The sequence below is a fragment of the Eptatretus burgeri genome, chromosome 4, assembly GCF_056783735.1.
Source record: "Eptatretus burgeri isolate ZD-2024b chromosome 4, Ebu_testis_v1, whole genome shotgun sequence".
Classification (NCBI taxonomy): domain Eukaryota; kingdom Metazoa; phylum Chordata; class Myxini; order Myxiniformes; family Myxinidae; genus Eptatretus; species Eptatretus burgeri.
In genome coordinates this window covers 65,864,577-65,877,432 of record NC_140964.1, presented here as the reverse complement: position 1 = coordinate 65,877,432, position 12,856 = coordinate 65,864,577, and the positions used below count along the sequence as shown (strand labels likewise).

Sequence of the window (12,856 nt, the reverse complement as noted above, 5' to 3'; positions counted from 1 at the left end):
GCAGAGGGGATGGAGGGAGGGGAGAGGAGAGAAAGCTCGGAAGGGAGTAAAAGCGAGAAAGGGTGGCGGCGGGGGTGGGGAGAGCATCACTTCCCCAAACGTTGCTATACATTGCAGGAGTGAGGGGTGTTAGGAGGGTGTGAGAAACTCACAGAGACATAGAGAGACAGAGTTGGGGAGGGGGGGGGCTGGTGGGAAGAAATTTAAAAAAATAAGAACAAGAGGGAAAGGTGAGGGGTGGAGGTGGTGTTAGCAAAGAGAATGCTATGTTATGCTTTAAGACCGAACACACACGCACACACACACACACACACACACACACACACACACACACACACACACACACACACACACACACACACACACACACACACACACACACACACACACACGCACACACACACTAAACTCATGTCAGAATAGCTGTACACATGACACAACAGAGTTTGTAAAGTAATCTGCTGGCATATCTGCAAAATATTTGATATCCCATTTCCTTAAAATTTTTGGGAACATGAACCAAAAGAAATGAGAAAAAGAGCAATCAGAGATTGCAGACCCTTGTCAGGACTTCTTCTAAGTGGTGTATTTTTATAGGTTTTAGGATAAATCCAATATGTCTGCCAAACCATTTGACCAATGGCATCATGTGTGTGAACCTTTTGTTCCTCATGGACAGGCGGTCATATATGTAAAGTTTTACCTCAATCTGCACAGTCATATCAGAGAAGAACATTTTTGAAGGTTGTTTTTTAAAAATAATATGGCTACTGAATCACATGACCGATGACATCATGAAATTTTTTTTTCTGTGGACTATTTTATCCCAAGATGACCCTAAAAAATTTTCATATTGACCTGATGTGGCGTTCTACATATACAATTATGACGTCATAGCGAAGGCACCTATGACGTCATGAAAAATCACACTCATTCCCCATGAGGAGTACTTGCCATGTGCCAAGTTTCAATTTTTTCCTTGGTGCGGTTCCAGAGATAGAGGTCCAAAATTTTTCCGTTTTTCCAATATGGCTGCCACACCACGTGAACTATGACGTCATCATTATCATTAAAACATTCTACAATAGTCATCGCACCAATGGTGAAAATTTCATCTCGATCTGACAAGCGTTTGCGGAGAAAAACACAAAAGTTCAGTTTGCAGCACCAGCGGACTTTGTCATCTGTACCATTTGGTTGTACAGTTGAATGAATATCGACATTTGTGTACATGTTCTGAAAGATTATTATAATATGAAGCCAATGATACCTCAATATTGAAAATTGATTCAGTCTCGACAAAGCTATTCACGTTTACGTTACCCCTCCCCTAAATTTTGCTCGCCCACAGTGACCCTCTTGGTAAGTACCCTTGGTATGTATAATTTTATCCTTGGCCTGTAGAATTTTAATGATATCACAATTTGAAACCACATACTACCTGGAGGTATTCCATAGGGTCTATTCTACCACTCTGTCAAGTCAAACCTTTTCTGTAGGGAGTGTTGAACGATTTCATTTTTTTCAGGTCCTTTTTCCTGGACTATCCTGTGTGAAGCCCATTTTTATATACCAATTCCCCTAAACGCTGCCAATACGCCATTATACAGTAGCTGTAAATTAGTAACACGTTCAGTAAGTTCTGTTGTCGTCCGGAAGACTTCAAATACATCTACATACGTCAATATGCCTTGGAGATACGTTACACATAGGTTCAAAGCACGTTACTCATAGGTTAGAAATAAGTTTTGGGTACGCTAAACATTCCCTCGACGTGTTTCGACTTATGAGTAACTTATGAGTAACTTACAAGTAACGTGTGTCGACGTGTGTCAACGATCGTATAACGTGCCTACAACTTATGGCCAGCATATGCGGAACGTGTGCGTCATACGCTGGCTTATGTCTAAAAATTTTGAGCATGCTTAAAATTTGTCGACGTGCTCGGCGTACAACGACGTACGCCAGCGTGCTTCAGCATGCTTCAGCGTGCTCTTAACGTATACAAAGCTTACCCATAACGTATTCGACGTGTGCCAGCGTATTCGGCAAATTTTTCATACGTCGGCATATGCTGGCTAAAACGTCAAGGTGTGACAGCAGCTTGACACTTCGATGTGTAGTGCGGTTATGATTTGAATCGTCGAGCGGCAGCCATTTCATAGGCTACGCCACATGATCGTCGGCGATACGCTGCCGTGCTATGCATACATCAGACTATCGTTGGGCATAGGTTGTGAACGCCAACAACACGCTAAGCATTCGTTGGTTAAGTTATCTATATGTTATCGAAACATTCTGTGTACGTTACTAATACGTTATGCATACGTCCAACTCGTTATGAATATGCCAAAAACTGAAAAAACATCAATAGTTCAGCGTACGCCAGCGTTTTACATACATTTTGATACGTTGCCATATGCTGGCTAAAACGTCAAGGTGTGACAGCGGCTTTACGCGAGAAATTTGCTCGACACAGCAATATGCTTTCTCAGTGAACATCAAAAAGCAACCAGGCAGGGTGGAGGAGACAATTGATGCCATACAAAATATGTTAGCTGTCTTAGCATCAAGTTTATTGTGTGCGCATCTGTGTTATATAGCAATGTGTTGCGTGTGTGCAGATATGCATGGAATTGGGCTGGCATCCGCCACGTGGTAATTTTGACGTGCTGCCCCTCATACTACAGGCAGCGGATGGTGAACCCGAACTCTTCACTATACCACCAGAGATAATCTTGGAAGTTCCTCTACGACATCCAAAGTAAGAAGAGTATAAACAAGCACAAATGAGCTAAGATCCTCATCCTCTTCATAATGACGTCATGAAAACGAATATGACGTCATTGTGATGCATCAGGTTTGCGATAAATAATTATCTGTGCTAATTCCCGGCTTGATTCCCGCAAACAGAATTCAAAAAGCTTGCCTAGTTTCGGAGATAATTTTTAAGGCGATTTCCATTAGCCGGAGATGGTTACTGCCTGCACGTGGGCTTTCTGCATATACATGGCAAGTTTCACGAAGATCCGATGAAAACTCTGGGTTGTGAAACAAAAAATGTCAAAAAAATAGGAATGACGTCATAAAAATTGATATTACGTCATAGTGATGTATCATATGTGTGGTAATTCATCTCTGCTAATGCCCTGTTCGATTCCCGCAAACAGAATTCAAAAAGCTTGCCTAGTTTCAGAGATAATTTTTTAGGCGATTTCCATTTTTTAGCGGAGATATTCTGACGTCATAACTTTTTTTTCTTGGAGGAATTTTCAAAATCGGAGATGGTTACTGTCTGCGCAGGGTATTTTTACATATATATGCCAAGTTTCAGGAAGTTTCGGTGAAAACTGTAGGCTGTGAAACAAAAAAATTCCACAAGAAGATGAAGAACAACAACGTGAGTAAGACTGAGAGATCCTCCACGAGGATTTAAAAAGAAGGGGGGGGGGGTATAAGTATGCTTTAAATGTTATTGATTTAAGGTTCAGATATGCATGGGTTTGTTCACCGGGCGTAGTGGCGTGCGCCTGTAATCCGGATACTCGGAGGCTTGGGTTGGAGGATCGCTTGAGGACGGGTGCTCTGCGCTGGGCCGCGCTATGAGAGGGTCACAGCCCGGAATCATGGTGAAACCCAATCCTTATCCCTGTGTCGTAAGAGGCGACCAGGGTTGCGTCAGGAAGGGCATCCGGCGTAAAACCTATGCGGATCATAACGGATGATCCGCTGTGGCGACCTCTAACAGGAGCAGCCGAAAGAAGAAGAAGAAGAAGAAGATATGCATGGGTTTGTTCCTTTGAAGAATAAATTGGGTGTCAGTTTTGTGGATGCTTTCAAACGAATACTTAAGAAATTGAAAGGAAGTCGACAAAATTATGGACTGATAAATAAAAAGTTTTTATAATAGGACAGTTAAGAATTATTTTTAAAAGGATGGTATTACCACTCCAACTGACTATCACATCAATGATCATGGAGTGGCTTTTGTTTGTGCCTGATGACCCATTGAGCTATACTGGACAAGTCCAACTAAACCAGGCAGGGCTGAGGGTAGGGGGACAGACATAATACAGTCAAAACCTTGAGTAGTAAACCTCAATGATAAAAAAGTGAGTAAAACATTAAATAATTAACGTATCCAGACCTGGATTCGGATCCTCACCAAAATTGAATCAATTATTTCTAGTGTCACTCCCAATCTTGTCCACCACGTTTCATGTGAATCTATCCATAACCTTTTGAGATATTGTGCTATATATAGTTTTTGGCACTCTCAATGGTGATTAATGACTTTAAAAAATCTCAGATGCGGATTCGGATTTGGATCTTTAGCAAAATTAAGCGTTGTTGTCCTTGTCCAGTCACCTACACAAAAAAATTCAGAACAATTGCTTGAAAACTGTGACCAAAAATTGTGTGACAAACAGACCAACATACTTGGCAATGTTTAGATCCTCGTGGAGGATCTCTAAGTCTTACTCACGTTGTTGTTCTTCATCTTCTTGTTGTGGACTTTTTTGTTTCACAGCCTACAGTTTTCACCGAAACTTCCTGAAACTTGGCATATACATGTAAAATTACCCTGCACAGACACAGTAACCATCTCCGATTTTGAAAATTCCTCCAAGAAAAAAAGTTATGACGTCAAAATATCTCCGCTAATGGAAATCGCCCCAAAAAATTATCTTTCGAAACTAGGCAAGTTTTTTTTTGAATTCTGTTTGTGGGAATCGAACAGGGCATTAGCAGAGATGAATTACCACACATATGATACATCACTATGACGTCATATCAATTTTTATGACTTCATTCCAATTTTTTGACATTTTTTGTTTCACAACCCAGAGTTTTCATCGGATCTTCATGAAACTTGCCAGGTATATGCAGAAAGCCCACGCGCAGGCATTAACCATCTCCGATTTTGGAAATTCTTCCTAGAAAAAGAGTTGACGTCATAATATCGCCGCTAATGGAAATCGCCCATACCATTATCTCCGAAACTAGGCAAGCCGTTTCAATTTTGTTTTGCGGGAATCAAGCCGGGCATTAGCACAGATAATTTACCGCAAACCTGATACATCACAATGACGTCATATTCGTTTTATGATGTCATCATTAAGAGCACGAGGATCTTAGCTCATTTGAGCTTGTTTTTGTTGTTGTTAGAGATAACAATGACAACAACAACAACAAAAAACAGACAGAAAGGGGTGAAAACATAACTACCGAGAATTGAGCGAGAATTGCTTTGCAATACATGTCTCTGACCGATGTGATATTTTCTAAGTCCAAAAGGAGCATAACTGAAAAATTGATGAAATGCCCTGAAATTCGAACTTATTGTGTAACTTATCATAATTAAGCCACCTCCAACTTTCAGTTGAATATGAGAAAGGGTGTGGGGAAAACGTTTGAAAAACCACAGGTGGGATGGATAGATAGACAGACAGATGGACTGACAGCCGAAGAGCACCAGAATCTCAACACTGGAAACCGGAAGTAAGTAGGATGTCGTAATTATGCTAATTATGCTTGTTTTTTCATGATTATGCAGAAATTATGCAATGTATTGTGCTTATAGTGTGGTGTGATGACATATTAAAATGTAATGTGACTGTTTCACAGGCTAACGTGGTTTTCTGAGCTGGGTTTGCATTGGTACGCAGTCCCGGTTGTCTCCAACATGATGCTGGAAATCGGTGGCCTGGAGTTTTCTGCTGCACCATTCAACGGATGGTACATGGGCTCTGAGATTGGACGGAGCCTGTGTGATGCGGGGCGCTACAACATCCTGCAGGTTTGAAATGCTCAGCTTCACTGGAAAAGCCCAGATGGAAGAAATGATCCCATCCTGTTTGGCACCTCAATCTCCAGCTTCATATGTGTGCTTCATTTCATCATATTCTCATATTTCAGTTGTGGATGTTTTTCTGATGAATGTTTTTTGTTTTTTTTTCATAAGTAGAGGGTCTTGAGAAAGTTAAAACTGTCGTTGTGAATGCAAAATGGATTTATAACTTGCCATTTTATAGTGGTGGTAGTCTTGAGGCCCTGTGAAGAAGAACAATGCTAGATGGAGGATCGATGAGTATTGCACAGATTGGTAAATACAGATGAAAATGTGTTGAGTTCGACTGAAAGCATAAATCTGAAACACCTATGTGGCAAAGGTGTCCTTGCACTTTGCAATAGGCTGATGAGTTTTTGTGCTGAGGAACTCTGCCCAAAGTTGGTGAGGACTAAACTGCGTTTGTAGCTGTGATTGTTGTCTTGTTTATGGTGGTAATGCTGGCTCTGTTTGATGATTAACAGGATGTGGCCACCAGGATGAAGCTCGACACCAGCAACGTTTCCTTGCTGTGGAAGGACCTGGCCTTAGTGGAAGTCAATATCGCTATTCTTCACAGCTTTCAGGTCACTCCCAGTACATCTCACTGAAGGTTTAAAAACATTTTTTGCAATGCAATTCGAAATTACGAGGTCTCAAGAAGATTCTATTTCGTGATAAGTTGCAAACTTATTTTCTCCGCCACTGAAGGTGGACGGAGGTTATATATTTCATCCCTATCTGTCTGTCTGGCTGTCTGTGAACAGGATATCTTACAAAATTGTGGATGGATTCAGAAGAAATTTGGTGGAGAGGGTGGATATGTGACAAGAACGAATTGTTTTAAATTTTGGTGAAGATCTCAATCCGGATCCGAGAGTTGAATTTTTTTTTTTAAAGTGATTCTTCGCCATTGAGAAGGCCAAAAACGATATGTCTCTATAAAACACTTGTGGTGGTGATGAATGTGTTTAGTGAGGTAGCAAGAAGAAGTTTATCTTGGAAAATGACGTTTACAGATGATTTTTGGTCCTGACAGACTCTGAGAAGAGAATACCTGATGCAATGGTTGCATGGCAGGAAAGTTTAGAAGGTGTGGGATTAAGGGTTAATTTGGGGAAATCAGAGGTAATGGTGAGTAAGACAGTGGCACACACGAGGAAGTGGATGTTCACGACAGAGTAGACAGGGAGTTAAAGCAGGTCAGACAATTCCAGTATCCAGGTTCTACCTTGGAAGAGGGGGCGGTTGAAGTGAGGATGTGAAAAAGGGAGAGGAAAAGAGAGCGAGGGAAAGGTGGAGAAGTGGAACAATGTTCCTGGGGTAATCTCTGATCAAAATATTCTCGTGAGGCTGAAGTTGATTATCAAAATGGTAATGTGACCAGTTCTCTTGTATGAGGTATAATCTTGGGCCTTGAGAAATTGGGAAGAGCTGAGATTATTGCTGATGGGGTCTCTGAAGGAAAGGAAGAGTAATGAGAAAATCAGAAGGTGGGCATGAGAATAAGGGACATTAGTGAAAAGGCACGGAATGCCCATCTGCATTGGTTGGGGCTTGCACTCAGGAGGAAGGATGGAATTTGGTCAGGTAAGCCTTTGATACTGACTTATGTGGTCGGAGGAGAATGTGCAGACCAAAACCGAGGTGGAAGGAGGTGGTGGAGAGGGACGTGAGAGGTGGGGGTGTAGAGACAGGATGCTTGGGATAGAGGAGAGGGAAAACGTCATGCGGCTGACCTCATAAGAAGATGGAATTAATTTAAGCCATGAAGGGGGTAGTACTACGGTACTGGTATTAGGGTTCTGAATCCTGCCATGAAAAGGTCAGCACTAGGCATTGTGCAGGACATGTAACCCTAACATTAACTTGGGCTGGATTTTTCTTCTCCAGCTGTTTTCATCAGCTCCCTCCTCTGTAAAACACATGTTCAATTCTGTCCCCCTTTGTTTTGCTTTGTGCTGTAGGCTTATCAATATATTGTGGTGTGATGTGGAAGTAATCCTTGCATGTGGTATTCCTTGCTGATCCTCCCCCTCTCCACCCTCACCCACTCCCATTCTCTTTTCCTGCCTACCCACTCCTGATTACTGCCATCTCCTTACCAAATACATTCTACATCCTACTGGCCATGTCATGTCAATAAATATTAAAATACCAGTATAAAAGCCCATCAAAAATGATGGGTTGGAATCATTTTATTCAAAATATTTAGAGATGAGAAGATATGATGTTTTGTTGCAAGGAAAAGCGTAATTTTAAAACACTCCATCTTCAAATGTTACCCTGTTTTCTTTATCTTCTGGGACCTTTCATTTTGAGGGTAAAGCCTCGTGAGCATGCCAAATCCTGAAGCCTCGGCCTAGTGTCAGGTGTGCTTCTATCTTCTTTATTTATTAGACATCCTACTAATGTAAATGAATACCCGTTTTACTCTGCACATGGTACACATCACATGCAGCGAATTTCACCTCCCCACGCCTGGTATTGTGAATTTTCAAACGCTTCTGTACACGCCATTGAGGCATCGTTGCAAGTCACCGTCTACATTTCCAAAAGAAGACGTAATTACTCTTTAATGGAAAAAAAAATTTCGAGTTTTTTTTAATCCTGAAAAAATAGACCATCATGAACTTACAGTAGTAGAAGATAAATGGGGTTTCTGGGATGCCCATTCAAATGAATGGGGAAAAAGGGAAAAACTTTCTGATCCAAGCTCCAAAAGCTCAAAATAGGAGACTCATTTTCTCCCCACCTATCCCTCCCCCTCCCATACAAGCAAATGTAAAATTGAGACATTTAATTTTCTTTTAACATTCATTTCCATCGAGTATATTCACTTTTTCTCTTCAAGCAGCAAAGAAAGGGAAGTTCACTATCCCTCCTTCGGTTCTGTAAAACTGGGAAGTGTCTTTAAGAGCACAGTCGTGCTGTGGAAATGAGGAAGTATTCTGTGCCCATGTCTCTCATGGTTATATCTTAAATTATCAGAACACCAACAGAACAAAGTTTAGCTAAAAACAAGCAAAAACAACTTTTAATAAAAAGAATATATTTTAAACGTAAGTTTTATATGAAAGAAAAGATAAAATCTCTATTTCAGCCCTCACACCCGAACCAAGCCAAAAAAAGCCTGAAGTCATTTCCTTTGAGACACACCCTGAAAAACCCATTGTTGTGTAATCTCCCATGATGTCATCAACTCGGGCTATTTATTGCTTCGTATGCTCGGGCTTCGTATGTATTGCTCGGGCTTCGTATGTTTTGTTTAGAGAATGGATTGTGCAGATGATTCCTCCGACCTTGCGGATCAATCGTTTTCACAAGATGAGAGGTGAGATCCTTAAACCAATTCATTATTTGTTGTTTTATACAGAATTTAATCACTAAACAACCAATAATTATTGTGTCTTTTTCTAACAGGTTGTCCCCAATAAGAACATCGTTGATAACTGATCTGGAACATGAGGCGTTTGAATTTCATGAGGAATGGCAAAAAATGAATGACTTCCTTAACGGCATTCAATCGTTCAGAAGAGAATTGAATGACATTATTGTTGGCTGGAAAGAAGTCCTCTCACATCCTCTGACCTTGAATGAGTCGAGTCAAAGGTGAGAAATTATCCCTCTGTGTGTGTGTGTGTGTGTGTGTGTGTGTGTGTGTGTGTGTGTGTGTGTGTGTGTGTGTGTGTGTGTGTGTGTGTGTGTGTGTGTGTCCCTGTCTCTGTCTGTCTCTGTCTCTGTCTCTGTCTCTGTCTCTGTCTCTGTCTCTGTCTCTGTCTCTGTCTCTGTCTCTGTCTCTGTCTCTGTCTCTGTCTCTGTCTCTGTCTCTGTCTCTGTCTCTGTCTCTGTCTCTGTCTCTGTCTCTGTCTCTATGTCTCTGTCTATATCTCTCTTGAGTGTTGACTCATTATTATTATTATTATTATTTTTATTTATTTTCAGTTTAAACACCTGTCTGGATGAACCAAACGCACAACTTAATCTTCTGGAGGAATCTGACACGACACTAAATCTTCTGGAGGTAAATGTTTTATTTACTATTTTATTAATATCATGATATAATCATCTTTATATACCCTAATTGTTCTTCCCTCTTTGTTTTGAACAGAATATGTTGACCAAGTTTCAAAAACAAAACAAACCATCAGACTACTGCGAAAGGAGATTTTGTTCAATGTTTTTACTTTTGTTTAACTATATATGCTTTCCTTATAATTATCTGATTTTGAATTACAAAAAAAGAAGAAAAGAGATGTAAAGGGGAGGGGGGGTAGGTGCGCTCCCCCAACGACCCACCACCCCCCTCATCCCTCTCCCCTCCCCATGTGTGTGTGGGGAAGGGTGGAGGGTGGGATGAGGGGGGTGGTGGGTCAAAGGTTGGCGCACAGGGGGGTGGGGCTTGTGTGGGTGGGTGGGTGGGGCTTGTGTGGATGTGGCTTGTGTGAGTGGGTGGGGCTTGTGTGGATGTGGCTTGTGTGGGTGGAGCAATTTTTTAAATGAAATAAACATGTGTGTGGGGAACTAATAAACTAATCACTAATTATGTGGATATGATGGATGTGGATGTGGCTTATGTGGGTGGGGTTTGCGTGGGTGGGGCTTTTGTAAGTGGGGTTTGCGTGGGTGGGGCTTTTGTAAGTGGGGTTTGCGTGGGTGGGGTTTGCGTGGATGTGGCTTTTGTGCGTGGGGTTTGCGTGAGTGGGGCTTGTGTGGATGTGGCTTTTGTGAGTGGGGTTTGCGTGGGTGGGGTTTGCGTGGGTGGGGTTTGCGTGGGTGGGGTTTTGCGTGGGTGGGGTTTTGCGTGGGTGGGTTTTGCATGGTTGGGGTTTGCGTGGTTGGGGTTTGCGTGGTTGGGGTTTGCGTGGGTGGGTTTTGTGTGGATGTGGCTTTTGTGGGTGGGGTTTGTGTGGATGTGGCTTTTGTGGGTGGGTTTTGCGTGGGTGGGGTTTGTGTGGTTGGGGTTTGTGTGGGTGGGGTTTGTGTGGGTGTGGTTTGCGTGGTTGGGGTTTGCGTGGTTGAGGTTTGTGTGGGTGGGGTTTGCGTGGGTGGGGTTTGCGTGGGTGGGTTTTGTGTGGATGTGGCTTTTGTGGGTGGGGTTTGCTTTGGTGGGGCTTGTGTGGGCGGAGTCAAAAAGGGGTGGAGTCAAAAAGACAATTTTCAATTTATCTTTTTCTTTTGTAATTCCTGTGAATAAAATGAACCTAAAATTTCTTCCCCCTTTAAATCACATAATTTGTAAGTCCAAGGAACTGTACCGACAACATCAACAATTTAAAAAAAGTTCATTTGTCCATCGCTTGGTATAACCTTTTTCAAAATGAGATTTACACCTGTATATTCTTACCATATCACCAACTTTGAAGTTAGGCTTTCTGACATTAATCTCTTTTTCATATTCTAATTTTGTAAAGTTTCTGATGGTTTAAATTTTGTTGAGGTATGAATCGTATCATTGTACTTATCTACAGTGTCCTGAATTAAAGATATCTACAGTGTCCTGAATTGAGAACCGAATTGAGTGAATTTTTTTCGTCTGAAGTGAATAGTCTCTCTTTTAAAATGCGATTAAAATGCTCAATAACAACCGCTTTTCCTTCATTAAAGGTGCTGTATAATGTAATGCTGTTATTTTAAAGAAAATTCATAAATGTTTTGTTGTAGAACTCTGTACCCTCATCAGTGCACAATTTTTTAGGTTTTCTCTTGCTTTTATTGAATATCTGTTGGAAAGCTAACATAAGAGTATTACCTTTTTTGTTTTTCAAAGGGACGACCCACGTATATCGACTCCTCAAATCGATAACGGTTAAAGCATACTTGTACCCCTTATCATTATTGAGTTCAATCAAATCAGCAGACCAGATATAATCAACTTCCTTGGAATAAACCTTCCTTCTATTAAACTTTGTGATTATTGGTTTATGTAATTCATCAGCTAATTTCTCTTCAATCTTCATGACATCATTAGAGCCTATAAGTTTTTTGAATTTCCAAGCCCAAGTTTCAATTTAGCACTGATCATCTTCTTCACGATGAACCTATCAACTTTTTCTCTCAAGGTTGGATTTTGTATCAGAGACAAATGATACAACATTTCTCAATCGGCTTCATGTTTTTCTTCCAACTTCGTGCTATTTCCATAATCAATATCGTGTTTCATGCACACTTCATCAACCCTATTGATAGGTTTTCTCTATGGTTGAGAATTGTCAGCCTCATATAATCTTTTATTCAAGTTTGTTCCTGGACCACAGAACCAAGTTCCAAGTTATTCTTTGTGAATATACTCGATGGAAATGAATGTTATAAGAAAATTAAGTTATTCCCTAAATGGCCTAAAGTATAACATGGACAAATATTCGTTGGTTCGCTCTTTGAGTGGAATGAAAATATGAAAGGCAAGAAGTGCTTTCATCAGTAAGTTTCAATCTTTCATAGTCTTAATTTTACATTTGTTTGTATGGGAGGGGGAGGGGATAGGTGGAGAGGAAATGAGTCTCCTATTTTGAGCTTTTGAGGCTTGGGTCAGAAGGTTTTTCCCTTTCCCCCCATTCATTTGAATGGGCGTCCCAGAAACCCCAATTATCATCTACTCAGTCGTGTTAAAAGATTGGCCTTTAAAACCCTTCTTAAATCATCCTTTTGAAATGGGAGAGACATTATATAAACGCACATTGTGTTTTCTGTGGTAAGATGCAATTTCCTGTCTGCCTGTCTGTCTGTCTGTCTGTCTGTCTGTTAAACCATGATACATTCAGTCATTACTTATCCAATATTAACCATACTTTACAGGCGGACTAAGGGTCACATGATGGAGGTTGGAGCGACTTTATTTGCCCCCTACCCAAAAATGTTTTTCTGCCTTGGATGAAATCTGTGCTAAGGTATATAGATATCTTATCATGGCGTTTTTCTCAGGCCACTTCGAATGATAATAGCATAATATTAATGTTATTATAAAATAATATTAATACTAATAAAATCCCCCTCCCCAAGGGGGCTTCCTCCTTGGACCAATGTCAT

The 12,856-nt window shown here is 41.0% G+C and overlaps 1 protein-coding gene across 1 annotated transcript in view; it reads left to right on the top strand.

The window, feature by feature from the left end:
- NOS1 (nitric oxide synthase 1) overlaps positions 1–12,856 on the top strand; it is a 105,554-nt gene that overhangs the window by 34,886 nt on the left and 57,812 nt on the right. Inside the window, exons 7-9 of the mRNA XM_085878498.1 lie at positions 2,625–2,764; positions 5,629–5,800; positions 6,316–6,417. Coding sequence (XP_085734624.1) covers positions 2,625–2,764; positions 5,629–5,800; positions 6,316–6,417 — 414 coding nt within the window. The remainder of the gene's footprint in view (positions 1–2,624; positions 2,765–5,628; positions 5,801–6,315; positions 6,418–12,856) is intronic.